Source organism: Hetaerina americana, unplaced genomic scaffold, assembly GCF_022747635.1.
Source record: "Hetaerina americana unplaced genomic scaffold, ioHetAmer1.1.p SCAF_3, whole genome shotgun sequence".
NCBI lineage: Eukaryota > Metazoa > Arthropoda > Insecta > Odonata > Calopterygidae > Hetaerina > Hetaerina americana.
This window is the reverse complement of record NW_027286874.1, coordinates 688,613-704,772: the sequence shown is the minus strand read 5'-3', so window position 1 is coordinate 704,772 and position 16,160 is coordinate 688,613. Positions and strand designations below refer to the sequence as shown.

At 44.8% G+C, this 16,160-nt stretch overlaps 1 protein-coding gene across 1 annotated transcript in view; it reads right to left on the bottom strand.

Moving 5' to 3' along the window:
- The window catches only part of LOC139691024 (globin C, coelomic-like), a 34,470-nt gene extending 19,042 nt beyond the window's left edge, over positions 1-15,428 (bottom strand). Inside the window, exons 1-2 of the mRNA XM_071588741.1 lie at positions 15,346-15,428; positions 13,496-13,765 (exon numbers count right to left, since the gene is read on the bottom strand). Coding sequence (XP_071444842.1) covers positions 13,496-13,765; positions 15,346-15,428 — 353 coding nt within the window. The remainder of the gene's footprint in view (positions 1-13,495; positions 13,766-15,345) is intronic.
- Between the last annotated feature and the right edge of the window lie 732 nt (positions 15,429-16,160).

Here is a 16,160-nt window from a genome sequence, read left to right as displayed (position 1 = left end):
TGCCGAGGCATCGCAGTTGGTAGCGCGTAGGTTACACGAACACGTTTCGAGGGTTTTAGCATAGCTGGTAGGCAAGAGCGTAGGTCAAATATTGGGATAAATAAAGTAGAATCCAGCGCTTTTTGTCAATTCAGATCAGGTTATGCCTCTCAAATCCCAATAAAAATTGAACAAACAAACACTCACGTTAAAACAACATATAACCAATTTAAATTTAATACAATTGGTGCCTCTAAATTCATAGCAGATACCAATGCGAGTGAATGTAATTCTTTTGCCTCTGTTAACCACGAATCGTCTCAAGAAAGTTTTGTAAGCGTACATAAAACCGAAAAACAAAAAGTAATTGGCCAAATGAAAATTGTAACATTAATCTGCCGTAGCATTACAAACAAAATATCGGATATTGAACATATTTTTGTCAATACAAACGTAGACATAGTAGTTGGAACGGAAAGTGGCTCACGGGCAAACAATGAGGTTTTTCCAAACGGTTTCACAATTTACAGAAGGGACAGACCAAATAGGTTGGGTGGGGGAGTATTCATTGCAGTAAAGTCACATCTTAGTAGCCAAAGATATAAATGCGACGTAAATGACATAGAAAGCGTTTGGTGCAACATTAAGGACCACAACGGCGGAAGCCTATTCGTGTGTTCATTTTATAGACCCCCAGATTTTAACACAGATGTCCTACACAAGCTCGACGAACAAATATCCACGCTCAGCAGCAGACATAGCAATAGTATTATAATCGCTGGTGACACATATCTACCTTCAATTGACTGGGACAACTACTGCGTAGGAAAATCTGCCAAAAACCAAGATTCATGCCAAGAGCTCCTTCATATATTCACGAAACACTCTTTAGAATAAATTGTTAAATCACCAGCATGAGGCCAAAGCATACTAGATATCTTTGCAACTTCTGCGCGCGAAATCATTGCTAACATTGAAATAATTGACGGAATCGGTGACCATAAGGGTATTCTTGTAGAGTTAAAAACTAAATTCGTCAAAATAAACAAAGAAAAGCGTAAAATATACCTATACAACAAGGCAAATTTTAACGGACTACGAGGGTATTTAAAAATAAAATTACCAGAATACAAGACAAAACACTGACAACCAACACAGAGTACACTTTTCTTAAACTAAATTATTTAAATATTTTACGCGAAGGAATGAAGACGTACATCCCGTCCAAACTCAAATGCGACAGTAAGGAACCTAGATGGCACAACCGGGAAGTAAGATCGGCATTAAGAAGGCAAAGAAAGCTACAGTCAAATTTTAAAAAGAGTTTAAAAAGTGACGAAAAAGTTAATGTGAATACATCCAAAGAGCAACTAAAAGAATGTCGTAGTAAGACGAAAAGTATTATGCGCACAGCACTACACTCATCAAAATCGAAATAATAAGCGAATATCTTGAGGAAAATCCAAAGGCATTCTGGTCATATGTTAGCGAAATATAGGGTAAACGTCCGTTCATTCTTTGAAGACGGAAAATGGAGAAACCATTACAGATTGCGTGAAAAAGGCAAATATTTTAAACCATTTTTTCCAGAGCGTCTACAATAAAAACACAAACGATCCTCCACACCCACCCGGGGAACTCATGAGCGATCTTACACTGACCAAGCAGGGAATAGTACATCTGCTCCGTAGTATCAAAGTACACAAGGCACCTGGTCCGGAAGAAATACCTGCTAGAATATTAAAGGAATTAGCTGAAGACATTGCCCCATTTTTCCATATTGTTTTTCTAAAATCGATAGAAGAAGGCTCATTGCCTCGCGACTGGAAGCTAGCCCATATAACTCCCATCTATAAAGGCGGCGGTGGGGATAAACCAACCAGTTACCCTCCCATTCCCTTAGCATCGATCTCTTGTACAATATTGGAACACAATATTGTCACTAACATTATGAGATTTCTTGATAGTAGGAAAATACTAATCCACAACCAGCACGGATTTAGGAAAAGCAGATCTTGCGAAACACAACTTGGTCTCTTCATTCAAGATATACTTATATCGGGAGGAAACAACACACAAGTCGATGCAGTATTCCTGGATTTCAAAAAAGCCTTCGACAATGTCCACCACAATAAACTGTTACATAAACTTAAATACTATGGAATCAATGAGGAAATAATGAATGGGATTAGAGACTCCTTGTCAAATCGCAAATAAATAGTAGTCATAGATGGGTTGTGCTCAACGGATAGAGATGTAACTTCGGTCGTCCCTCAGGGAAGTGTAATAGGGCCTCTTCTGTTCTTAATATACATTAATGACTTAAGCACACACGTTGGTAGCAATCTGAGGTTGTTTGCTGACGATACGGTAGTAAACAGGGAAATAGGTGCCAACTAGATCGCAAGCTACTCTTTAGAGACTTAGACAATAATTCAGAATGGTGCAATAAATGGGAATTAACACTTAATATAGATAAATGCGCAGTTTTGAAATTTTGGAACAAAGGAAGCGAGGAACAGGATATAAACTACAAAATAGAGGGTTCAGTATTGACTACGGCCAATCAAGTTAAATATTTGAGGGTTGTTCTAACATCACGCCTTTCATGGGGAGCATATATCAGGACAATATGCGGATGAGCTTTAAAGAGAATTGGCTTCTTAAAACGAGTGGTGGGGAAATGTAATGAAAAAGTTAAAGAGAGGTGTTATTTTGCTCTAGTTAGACCTCATTTGGAATATGCCGCAAGTATTTGGGATCCTTGGGAGAAAATTTGGCAAAAAGAATTAGATAAAGTCCAGAGAAAATCCGCTAGATTCGTTAAAAATTGTTATGATAAGAACACAAGTGTGGCATAGTTCTCTTACGGGATTAAGGCTGGGAGCCACTTAAAATACGTAGAGAACCATCGAGGCTAAGACTTTTGGAAAGGTTCAGAACAAACGAGTTTAACTATGACACTGTAGGAATTATAATGGACCCACACTACTTAGGTAGATCAGACCACAAAGATAAACTAAGGGAGATAGATTCCAGAACAGATAGCTACAAATACTCATTCTTTCCCCGAACAATCAGGAATCATAATAGTAAGAAACCGAAGTCACTTTAGAAATATTAAAAACATTGAATTTACAAGTCGGAGCAAAGTTAAACACTGGAAAGCTGTTAGGTATATTTTCAGGTGCTTGTGTATGTAAGATGTAGTTTGAGTGTTTGCATGTGTGTGGGGTGTAAGTGTTCATGCATGAATTTATGCCATGTTTTTTTGTGGATGTATGATTTTGTGGATGTATGATTTTGTGGTTTTAGCATGCGGTTTTTTTTCTTTTCTAAATTACGGGTGGTGTCCTAACACCCCCCGCCACACGCCCTTGCGGCGGTCCTCCGGGGTATTAAGTAGATGTAGATGTAGAAGAGTGTGACATTCTCCTAACGGTGAACCATATCCTGACACAATGGGACAAATATCAAAGGGCTAAAGACATTTTAAAATTAGGGGTCATCTAAGTATAATTTTAGGGTATGATCCCTACTCCTTAATTAGCATTTTGACCTTTTCGAGGGAAACTGACCTAACAGGAAAGCTGTAGTTGCGGCATCCTTTTTTAGGCTTTTGGTTTTAAATCTTTGTATTTTTTTACATATATATTTATTGATTTTTATAAATATTTATTGATAGGGTATTGAGGTTATAAACCTTTTGACAGGGGTGCAAAATGGCCATAACCATCGACAGTCCCAAAAAAATAAATTTACTACTACAACCTGAGAATGATTGTGGAATAGTTGACGAGATCAAAAGTCGTGGGAATGCGTTGTTGGTGCTATGCTCGATGAATACAGAAATTAAGGCGGCATAAATCGCGTCCTAAGTGTATTCCTCTCCACAGGGTGTTGCATGGAAGTTATGCTTGAGTACATATGAATGGGCTTAGATGTTCTTTCGATGAATTGTTCAAATGAATGATCCGTGGATATGTGAAAATGAAATTCCCTAGTGTTGGTTTTCGGGCTAGACTCTAATCCGGAGGCCAAGAGCACTCGGCCTCCCACTCCCCTCCACCCACGTGCCTCTCGCCAGATACTCACATATTGCATCATCCTCGCTCCGAGAGAGGAGCCTCGCCTCCCGTTTGGAATTCCATCCTCGCCCTGTCCCCCCTCCCCCCACCTCAATGCTGACCCCAACAGCCCACCACTTGCCCCAATGTTTCCGAACAATGGTCTCCTCGCTTCACTTCTGACTGGGGGACTTTGGTTCCGTTCGTCGTCCATTGGACGGATCACTTCTGCCGTCCGTCGGTGACATGTGAGACCGTCCCTAACGCCTGGGAGTCGTAAAAATGAGAGGCAACTTATTTTTTTGGTGTGCCTTTGTCGTTATTTGTTTTCATCTACGTAATACCCCGCAAGCTGCCACAGAGGCGTGTGGTGGGGAGTGTTAGGTCATCACCCATTAAAGAGAATAAAACCACATGCAAATATATATAATATATTATATATATTAGATTAGATTTAGATTATTAGAATATAGAAACACAAAGAAAGGACACTCACAATTTGTTATTTGACGTCAAATAACAAATTGTGAGTGTCCTTTCTTTGTGTTTCTATATTCTAATAATCTAAATCTGTTTTTTAAATATTTGTGCGTCGCCGAAGAGCGTTCCATTTCGAAGATATTATATATATATATATACCATAAACACAGTAATCAACCCGAAGGTCGGTCTAGTAGGTGATGGTAGAGATCACCCAGTAGCACGAAATTTCGTTCATGACATGACTATCAGTACATTTTATAAAAATATCTCCATCTCATTTGAAACTTCCAACCGGGGTCCCTACAGGCAGGTAGACGGAAAGCATGGGAATCCCCTACCGCGGACCCCTCCCACATACCTTTCCTAACCCGCCCCCACTCCCTCTCACCATTCACCCTGGTTTCTTCCCCACTGCTCCTATCCTGTCAACTGTTTAAATGCTAGGACCCTAGGGCATGCACTCTCACTTGAAGACCTTGGCCGCGCACAATAACTCTCTCACGAACTGCCCCGAACTGCTCTCCCTCATCAATTTTAGATTGTAAATATAAAATGAACGTACCTTCGGTCGTGAAGCAATGAATACGAGATAGCCGAGACTGCAAACTTGATAGGTACTAGGTTTGTAAAGGGGGTGGTGGTAAAACAAAGGTACAAGTAAGGGGAAAGATAGGGAACACACACTAAGTCACTGGGGTGTGTTGGGGAAACAGTGACCCACGTATACCTCAATCACCCAAAAAAAGTGAAATATAATAAAAAATAAAACAACACACCCTAGTGATCGAATGGTTGTAAGTTTAAGGAATAACAATCACTCTCGTGAATCGCATTCACACACACTCGGGGTTTGCAAGGATATCTCCTATGCCATGGACCTGTTGTACTCGCACAGAAATAAAAATCAAAAGGGAAAGGCCCAGATTCACGTTCGCAATCACTCAATTTCTCGGGTGGCTAGATCTTTGTGAATCGCACTGACTCACTCGTTCCAAGTTTCCAAGGATTCCTCCTATACCAGGGACCCGTCAATCACACAGATGAATGCAAAATAATAAAACGGATATACGAACGCTTTCGCTCAATCACTCGGGTGTGTTCGAAAATAGGGACCTTTGCGATTCACAAGTACTCACTCGTTCAGGTTTTATGAGGTTTCCTCCTGTGCCAGGGACGGAATACGTTGATCCGTCCTTACTTTCCTACAGTATGTTTACTGACCTTGTTCTCTTTCCCAATTATCCATAATTGGATAAGACCTTCGTTATTTATGCTGTTAATTGTTTGTATTTTTGTTGTTGTTTGTTTGCATAATGAGGTACCTCGATAGCAAAGATTTATTGATTAATAACAAAACGGGTTCCGTAAAGGTAGATCCTACGAAACTCAACTCGCACTTTGTTCATGAAAGAATGCATTCCGGTGAAAGTAATATTCCAGTTGATGCGATGTTTCTACAGGTTTTAGAATTTAAAAAAGCTATTGATAAAGTCCCTCATTGCAAGTTACTCGCGAAGTTGGAAACTTATGGAATACACGGGAGTGTTATATGCTGGATTAGACAATTTAAAAAAAATCGTGTTCAAACAGTCGTCCTGGACGGTGTATCATCCGATACTGTCAAGGTCACGTCGGGTGTATCGCAGGGACGTGTCATTGGCCCCCTCTTGTTTCTTATTTACATAAATGACCTCAATACCGTGGTTAATAGCAGGCTCCGTCTTTTTGCTGACGATGCGGTGATTTATGGGGACATTCGAAGTCGCGATGAACGAGTCACGTTAGCTAACGACCTAAATGCAATCCAGACTTGGTGCGATACATGGCAATTGGAATTAAATTTGAAGAAATGCGTAGTAATACATTTTTGGGAAAAGAGTAACACCCCACCATTTAGTTACAAAGTGAAGCAAACAGAAATCGCGAGGGTAGATTCCTTCAAATACTTGGGTGTAACAATTACTCACGACCTCTCCTGGGGGAAGCACAAACGAGAACCCCCCTGCGGGTAGGGGGGTAGAGAATACTCCCGCAGTATCCCTGCTTGTCGTAAGAGGCGACTAAAAGGGCGGGGAGAAAACCCCGAAAACAAACCCCAAGCCAGCAAGGGATGCGTCCGGACAGTGCTGTGGATCCACTGTCTGTGAGCGGCCATACCATCTGGCCTGCGATCCGCCCAGGTGTTTGCCGTGCCTGGAGACCCGTAAGGGAGAAAAGGGGATCCTGGAGGGTGAGCTTTCTGGTTCCCAGCAGGGTGTCGGATGCCCTGTATGGACCGGGGAGTGATACCCCTCTTCGGCCCCGGATTTCGTGTAAACGGGAGGCCGGGAGCTAGCCACTCCCGGTCAATCGGCTTCCGTCGCGTTTTCGCTCCGGTGGCGAGTGCCAAGGTTGTGGGGGTCTGCGTAGGGAGGTCGGAGATGTAAGGGTTTTGGTGGGCCCTTGCACCGAAGATCCACCCCGAAACAGACAACCACTCCAGAAGCGCTATATCCCTCGAGTTAGCCCTGGCGACCGCTCCGGTTTGGCGGAGTGGCGTCCCAAATGTGTGGCTCCGTGGTGGGTGGGGAGGCCGAGGGACGAATCATTTACTATTATGGAGGAAAAACCCTTTCCACCACTAAAAAGATCCCGTCCGGACACCGGCGGGGGAGAAAAGTGTATTGGCGCATGTAAGCGCTATTTATTTATGTCGTGCATAAAGGAAGGTGAAACCTTGAAAAAGGTTTCTCCTTTCTTAATTCGCAGAGTGTTGTCACAGATTGTGCCTGGGGACCCAAAGAGCGTGAAGAAGCTCCGGGATGGTACACTTCTTATAGAGACCCTGAACGATACACAAAGTGAAAAACTGCTTGCTATGGGAATGCTCCATGACATTCCGATTAAGGTGGAGGTGCACCGCACTCTTAACACCTGTCGGGGAGTCATCAGTCACTACGACCTCCTATACGTGGGCATCGAAGAAATCAAGAGAGAAATGTTCTCTCAGGGAGTGACTGATTGTCGTCGACTCACCACAAGGCGCAACGGAGAAAACGTAAACAGCACCTCCGTGATCTTGACGTTTGCGCGTGATAGACTACCCGACAAGGTGTTTGTGGGCTATGAATCGGTACCAGTGAGGCCATTCATCCCAAATCCCGTGCGTTGTTTCCAATGCCAACGGTTCGGCCATGTCGCGTCGCGCTGCGAGGGCAAGGCCACCTGCCCGCGCTGTGGCAAAGACGCGCACGAGGATAAAGAGTGCTCTTCGGAACCTCTTTGTGTCAATTGCGAGGGTACACACCCAGTGTACTCTCGTGATTGCCCGAAGATGAAAGAAGAGAGGAAAGTCATGGAGATAAAAACACTGGAAAAAATCCCATATGCGGAAGCGAGGAGAAAATACAGGGCGCTAATCGCTCCAACTTTCTCCCGGTCCTTTGCTTCCGTTGCAACCACGCAATGTGTAAAGTGTACCATCGCCACGCAGACAGAGATCCCGAAGGAATCCCCAATAGAAACCACGCAAGTGCCTAAACCAAAAAGGGTGAAGGATGGAAAGAGTAAGGTGGACAAGGAGCCACCTACTCCTGTGGGCCCTTCAAAGAAGAGCCCACTAAAAACCACCAAGGGGAACACGCCAAAAGGGCGTGAGAATACACCTTCCCCGCCGCCTCCAGTGAAGCCAAAGAAGCCGGAGGTAATTGAAGAGGACCAGAGTATCTCTGATACAGAGGTCTTCGCAAACGAGTGGAAGAGGAAACATCGCTTCAAGCGATAACCTCAATAGAGTTGGTCATCTCCCTTTTTAGTCAACTTATTTATATATTTATTTATTTATTTATTTTAATTTAACATTTTAAATGTGTTCCATTCTGCAGTGGAACTGCAATGGTTTTTATCGGCACAAGGAGGAGCTGGCCATTTTAATCCAAGATTTTAAACCCTCTTGTATTTGTCTCCAAGAGACCCATTTTAAGGCTGAAGATAAGGGTATTCTGAAGGGGTTCACTGTTTTTAGAATGGATGACCTAAGTGGCCAACGAGCCCAAGGGGGAGTAGCAGTTGCGGCCCGTGAGGCCCTTTACACCTCGCGAGTCCAACTGAACTCTCCATTCCAGGCCGTCGCTGTCACGGTGCACACCCCTGAGAGGATGACGTTATGCAACGTGTATCTGCCAGAGGGTGCACCGGTGACCCGCCTGAACCTTGAAGCCCTTGTCCACCAGCTTCCTCAGCCGTTCATTTTGATGGGAGATTTTAATGCCCATGATCCTCTCTGGGGAGGGCCAGAAACCCAAAGTAATAGGAGAGGTCGAATTTTATCCAACTTTATTGAGGATTTTAACCTGTTTTTATTAAATAGCGGCGAAAAAACCCGTTTTAACAGCTTCAACGGGGAATTCTCAGCAATAGATCTTTGTCTATGCTCGAGAAGTCTAGCCCCAAAGCTGAAAATGTCCACCCACAACGATCTCTGTGGGAGTGACCATTTTCCTCTTCTACTCGTTAAAGAAGACTCTTCGCCCACCATTTCAAAACCTACGGAAAAGTGGCGTATTAACCGTGCGGACTGGCCACTTTTCAAGCGTACGTTTACATATAAACACGACGCAAGTTTCGACGCGTTGCACAACGTCGATAAACTATGTTCAACGCTGTTGACGGCAGCTACCAAAAGTATCCCTCGTACGTCCGGGAATATAAATCGAGCTCCTGTCCCTTGGTGGAACGGGGAATGCGACCGGGCGATTCGGGCGAGGAAAAAAGCATTGAATATTTTTAGAAAATATCCCACGGCAACTAATCTGGCATCGTACCGCCGCCTAAGAGCGCGAGCTCGAAGGGCCGTGAAGGAGGCCAAGAGGGCTTCCTGGATAGAATACGTCTCTACCATCAACCATCGCACGCCACTTGGTCAGGTATGGGACAAAGTCAAGAAAATCTCCGGGTCCAAGGGCTCATTTGTCATCTCGCCATTGCTTGTTGCTGGCCGGGTGGTTAATTCACCTGCCGAAATAAGCAACATATTTGCCAGTCAGTTCGCGGCCAATAGCAGTGACGAGGGCTATGCCGCGGACTTTGCGAACCGGAAGAGGCGATGCGAGAGAGTCCCTCTCAATTTTGGTGCAGGCCCTACAAGCGAATATTACAATGAGCCTTTCACGCCCTGGGAGCTTAAATCCGCCATCGAAGACTCCCATTACACCTCGCCAGGGGCGGACGAAATCCACAACGCATTTCTCCGGAACATTCCGGAAACCGCGATTGGGGAGGTCCTAAATACCCTCAACCAACTCTGGAACGAGGGCAGTTTTCCAAATGCCTGGCGAGAGTCCATCGTGATACCAATCCCAAAACAGGGCAAGGACAAAAATGACCCGAACAACTACCGTCCCATATCTCTCACCAGCTGCCTGTGCAAGGTGATGGAACGGATGATAAACCGACGTCTCATGTGGTGCTTGGAGAGTCGACACCTGCTCTCCGACGCTCAGTGCGGCTTTCGGCGTGGCAGGTCCACGACAGACCATCTGGTTCGCACTGAGAACTTCATCCAGGAAGCCTTTCTCCAACGTCAACACGTCATAGCAGTCTTCTTCGACCTGGAGAAGGCCTATGATAGTGTGTGGCGATGGAGAATCCTCAACACGCTCCACAAGTGGGGATTTAGAGGCAACATGGCCCTATTTATCAGAAATTTTTTAACCAACCGCCTTTTTAAAGTAAGGACTGGGAAGCACTTTTCCCGATCTTTTACACAGGAGAACGGGGTACCCCAGGGTTCAGTACTGAGCGTGACGTTATTTGCCATCGCCATCAACGACGTGGTGGAATGCATCAATGCCCCGGTGATGGCATCGCTCTATGTGGACGACCTAGCCATATTTTGCCGGTCGACACTACTGCCAAACGCTTCCAGGCAAGCCCAGGTGACTCTAAACAAACTGGGAGAGTGGTCGCGAAAGAACGGATTTCGTTTCTCCATGGAGAAAACGAAATGCGTGCACTTTCACCGTCTTCGCGGTTACCACGTTACCCCGACCCTAACCCTGTTGGGTAGGATTCTTCCATTTGTGGAGTCCGTCCGCTTTCTCGGCATGATCCTGGACCAAAAGCTGAACTGGCGGGAGCATATCCGCGTGTTACGTGAGAGGTGTCGCCAAACCCTCAACGTTTTAAAGTTTTTAACTCACTCCACTTGGGGAGCAGACCGCACCAGCATGCTTTTATTGTACAGAGGCTTGGTGCGATCCAAACTGGACTATGGTTCCATAGTGTATTCCTCAGGACGAGAGTCTTACTTGAGACCACTTACATGTGTCCACAATGCTGGGATACGGTTGGCCACCGGGGCATTTAGAACAAGCCCAGTCCCAAGCTTACTTGCAGACGCAGGGGAGCCTCCGTTGGAAACCCGCAGGATGATTTTAATGGGCAACTATGCCTGTAAAATTTTATCAGAGACAATCCACCCTTGTTTTAACATAGTTTTTAACCAACGGTTTTTAGACTTATTTAACAGGCGGAGAAGGGCAACTAGGCCCTTTGCCGTTCGTTTTAATGATTTTATTAACGCGGTAAATTTTACATTTCCTCAAGTATGCCCTGTCTCCTATGCTAAGTACCCGCCTTGGTTAACGCCTATGCCGGATATTAAACTCATTGCCAGTGCACGCCGCAAAGCCAAGACGACCGATTCCGAATACCAGCAGCTCTTCAGTGCCGTCCTCGGCTCACTTTCTGACTTTGTCCCAGTCTACACCGACGGGTCAAAGTCAGAATCTGCATGTGCCTATGCGGTCGTGTCCCACTACCATGGAGTCGTGAGGAAAAAACTGCACACTTCTTGCAGCATTTTCACAGCCGAGCTGTCAGCCATAAGGACGGCCCTAGGAGAAATAAAAGAAAGCGATGGCTCTTTCCTCATCTGCACAGACTCGTTGAGCGCCCTAAAATCTATATCGGTCTTTGCACCTGTGCACCCGATAGTCCAGGAGATCCATTATACCCTGTTGTCCCTTCAGAGAAAGGGGAACAGGGTCTCCTTTATATGGACTCCTGGTCACGTCGGCATAAGAGGTAACGAAAAAGCTGACCAGGCAGCGAAGGATGCCCTTCGAAAACCCGAGACCGACTCCACCTTGGTTCCAATGGAGGACGTAAAGGCTGCCTTGCGGAACTCGGTCCTGCATCAGTGGAAGGAGACTTGGCAGTCTCTGCAAAATAATAAACTCAGGGCAATAAAACCGGTCGTTTCACCATGGTCCTCTTCCATCCGGAGCATTCGGAGGGAAGAGGTCATGATTACGCGCCTGAGAATAGGACACTCTGCCCTCACTCATTCGTACCTCTTTGCGGAGGTAAAAGAACAGCCCCGTTGCAATGAGTGTTTCCAACCCCTGACGATAAAACATATCCTGACGGAATGCACAACATACCAAAGGGCCAGAGATATGTTGAAGATAAGGGGAGACTTAAAAAATATTTTAGGGGATGACTCTGGGTCTATTAACCGAGTCTTAAGTTTTTTAAGGTCAACCGGTTTAATGGGGCAGCTTTAGCTTTGGAGCTCATAATTTTAATGCTTTTGATTTTAGCATTTTCCTTTTTTTTTGTTTATTTTATTTATTTATATATTTATTCGTATTTTTTTGTTTACTTATTCCTAGTTTAAAAGGAACATAAGTTTTACGTTATGACAGTGGTGCAAAATGACCATAGCTGTCGACGCACCCTACAAACCCCTAAAACTACTACTACTACAAACGAGAAATATGCGGTCGTGCTAATAAAAAATTGGGATTTGTAATAAGAATGCTGCGTATGTGTGACGAAAAACTGAAGGAAAGATTTTTTCTTGTCCTAGTCAAGCCCCACCTAGAGTACGCTGCCAGTATATGGGATCCTCAAGAGATAAATTTGATTTCGGAATTAAATCGAGGTCAGCGCAGGGGGACTAGATTTGTCAAAAATTGTAATGACCAACGCAGTAGCGTAACTAATTTGCTGGAAAATTTAGGCTGGGATTCCCTTAAACAGCGGCGTTTACAATATAGATTAAACTTATTTAAAAAATTTAAAGATGGTCCTTTTCCGATGACATCAAGAACATAAGACGAACCCCAACGTATTACGGGCGGAGGGATCACGAATATAAGATTAGGGGGATAGACTGCAAGACTGATAGGTTTAAATGGTCATTTTTTCAAAGAACAATAAGAGAGTAGAATGCTTGTAATCGAAATCACCCACTAGTCACCTCGACATAATAAATATTAACCTACAAGGTAGCAACTGCGCATGGTTATACTAGTATATTTATAATTTTTGCTTGCAGGTTCCCCCACCTTTCCCCTTCCATTTGAAAAACCCTAACCACCTCATTCCTTACCCTTTCCTCCTGGTGCTGCACCCCCTGTAACACACCTTTTTGGTGGCTCGCTGGGTATTGATGTAGATGTATTTGTTCTCTTTGTATGTATGTTACTTGTATTTGTATGTTGCTACATGCTCCACTTTCAACTGGCAAGTTACTGCTGTATGTGGTTCTATTACCTAATAAATAAATTCCATTCCGTGGAACTGTTTCTTTTGGTGAGGAAATTGAGGGAAATCGACTGAATTTCGGGCTGATACTCGTGCGTATGTCATCCCTCACACAGTTCGTCATTACAAAAGTACGAAACGGAGGACCATTTTAACTAACCGAAAATGAATTTATATCCCACCCCAATAATCACCAATTACTCCATTTATTACTATTTGCTGGTGGCGCTACACTCCCTGTTACTTGACATTACTGTGGCTCGTATTACTCATCAAAAATGCAAAGAGAAAAAGCTATAAATAAAGATAGGTTTCGTCCATGCAAAGTTGTAAAACACCCTGGAAAAAATATACCTTTGCCTTCGCCCAGTAGCGTAAATGGCCAAGGGACTCGATTATTTGGAATGCGTGCATGTGCATTCAATACCACTCACTCGACAAACAAGTCCACTCCAAATGCTTTGATGTTCGACCTCGCGAACTCGAAGGTCCTCCGTACCGCGTCCACTTGCGCGGTCGTGAGGCCAGTGACGTCGTCCGGTGGCCCTTGGTCCTCTGGCGGCGTTGGGCCCTCGTCCCCGGACGCCGGCGCTCGGCGCCAGGAGGGCACCAGCCAACCGGCGATCGCGCTCGCCGCCGCACCCATCTTTGCCGCCTTATACTTCCGCTGTCTCACGTTTGCCTTCCTCAGCAGTCGTCGCTGGCTATTGGGGCGAGAAAGAAAACATTAGTACGGTACCCACACTCCTTATGTGTGTCCGTGGAGGTTTGCGATGTTATCAAGGGCCTCCTTGTTCGTGTCCGTCTCGGTATAAATACCTGCGGGATTATAAGGTGTGCTAAGGCGTTCAGGTCCTTCGACGGGTCCCTTTTCTTTTTTCGATACGATATTGGTGATCGCTTGCTAGTGAAAATTCTGAAACTATTTCCTTTCCTGTCGTGGTGGTTGTTTTATCTTAATAAAAAAGGAAATGCGGATGAGGAGTCGAGCCGGTGGTTTAGATTTTGCGGTCATCCAGATCACTGCGTCTTGAGTGGTCACTGCTCATGAGGATGGTGTTTTCCGTACGCCGGAAGTGCTGGGCGGGAAGAGGAGAAGTAAACAAACGAGAGAGAGACGCCTACGTGGCCGATTTCTCGATGTCCCAAGGACTGAGTGGGTCCGTGTCGAGAAGCAGATGGAGAGAGAGGGTCTTTGTGGCCGGAGGGGAAGGGCAAAAGGGGCGGAGGGAGGAGGTTGATGGAACGGACGGTAGGAGAGCCAAGAGGAGTTTTCGGAGAGTAGGGGAATTCTGTCGAGGGTTGGATGCAGGAATATGAACACGTAAACGTTTAAGCGCTCACTAAAATTATCGTTATTGCTCGTAGTATCATCTAATAGAATGGAAGTTTGGATTTTTAATAAATGTGGTTAAATAGTTTCATATTTTATGTCATTTCCCAAGCTAATTTGACATTATCTTTTCCAGTGGTATCCCGATCCCTACTTTAAGTGCTTTGTGGAGAGCACTTAGAGTGAGTACACCGTCCATCCGTCGGATGGGTGGTTAAGCTGCGGACTCCTTGGCTCCATTCGTTAAGAATAGGCTAATGCTGTCCCGGGTTTCTCTCCACCCTTCCTCCTTTCCCTTCCATCCCCAATGTCGCAAATGACCTGAGCTGTTGATCGTCTCCCCAAAATCTACTACTCGTATCAAAGATGGGTATGGGCGCGCTTTTGAAAAAGGTTTTTATTGCCTATGCATTAAACACCGAGCATCATTGTGCAGTAACTTGGCAAGAAAATGCCGCTATTTATTTTTTTAAAAATTTATGATTTCTGAGACGGATCGTGAGTCGCGGTAGTCCAGGGGGAGAGTGTTGGACTACTGAGTGGAGGGCGCAGGTTCGTAACAGCGAAAGATCTCCAATAGCATGTATAGTGTTCTTCCATTACGACGAACTACCCGTCACACTGATGTGATGCCAATCACTGTTTCTCTTCGGTTTATAGGGGATTACTGTCTACACCTTCTCGTCTCTGTGGGTTCTTGTGAGTGTGCTGTGAATTAACCGTTATATTTATACCTTTTTCGTATCTGTAGTTCTGCTTATCAAGTGACTAGGCCACTCCAAGAATGACCAGGCTTCTTCCTAGTATCAAAGAAAATACAAGAAAGCAGTGGTTGCTGGTGTGAAAATGCCAACACTACGCGCAGATGTTATGAAGTGACGGCTTTCACTTGATCTCCGTCCTCCACTAAGCAAATGGGATTCGCCTTCCTTCGCTCCCTAGTGTCATAACTTCCAATCAACTGTGGCGATGTTTTCTTCAAGGCCCCCAGACCTGCGATCCTTGAGGGAGTTACCACGACCCGATGCGGGCATCGTAGCGAGACAAAAACCTCGATTCGAATGCCTCGTGCCTTCGCGGTAAGCCACGCGTCTTTCTCCTCTCTGACGTATTCGGTAAAAAATGTTTGGAGGGGAGCCATACGATTGAGAGTTTGGCAGCCTTGTGTCATCCGCGGACCGGACTGCGGTTTGGAGTTGTGGATAGCGAGGCTGCTGCGTAGTTCCTCGACGATCCTTTCCCAATATCGGCCTTCGATATAAAATTAATATCGATGAGGAGATGACATATCGACGTGGCAATAATTTCCGGAAATATAAACACTTTCGACCATATCGCAAGTCCGCTCTATATATATTTCAGATGGTCTTCGGAGAGTCTTTATCAATTTCTGCTTTGTAAAATATCTTATCACACGCTTTTATCGGTGCATACCAAATATCACTTACTTTATATAAAATCATCGTACCGTTTATCGCCTAGGTCGTCCATAACTTCATATCGATAATCTCAGATACAGGGACTGTCTCTAAAAATAAGAAGAATAAATCTGGGAAAACTTTACTGCAGATCAAAGTACAAATTACTAAAATTATTCAAAAAGCGCCCTTGTGCACCTACACACCGCTATCGGCGCCTCTGCCACGCTTCCTGGAAGGTGTTGACGGTAATCTCGTGCAGCTACTTCGTCAAGGCCTCTTTGACATAATGCAGTGGTCCAAAATGGTACTCAAAGGGGTTATATTTGGGTTGTCCTCAAGGACCCA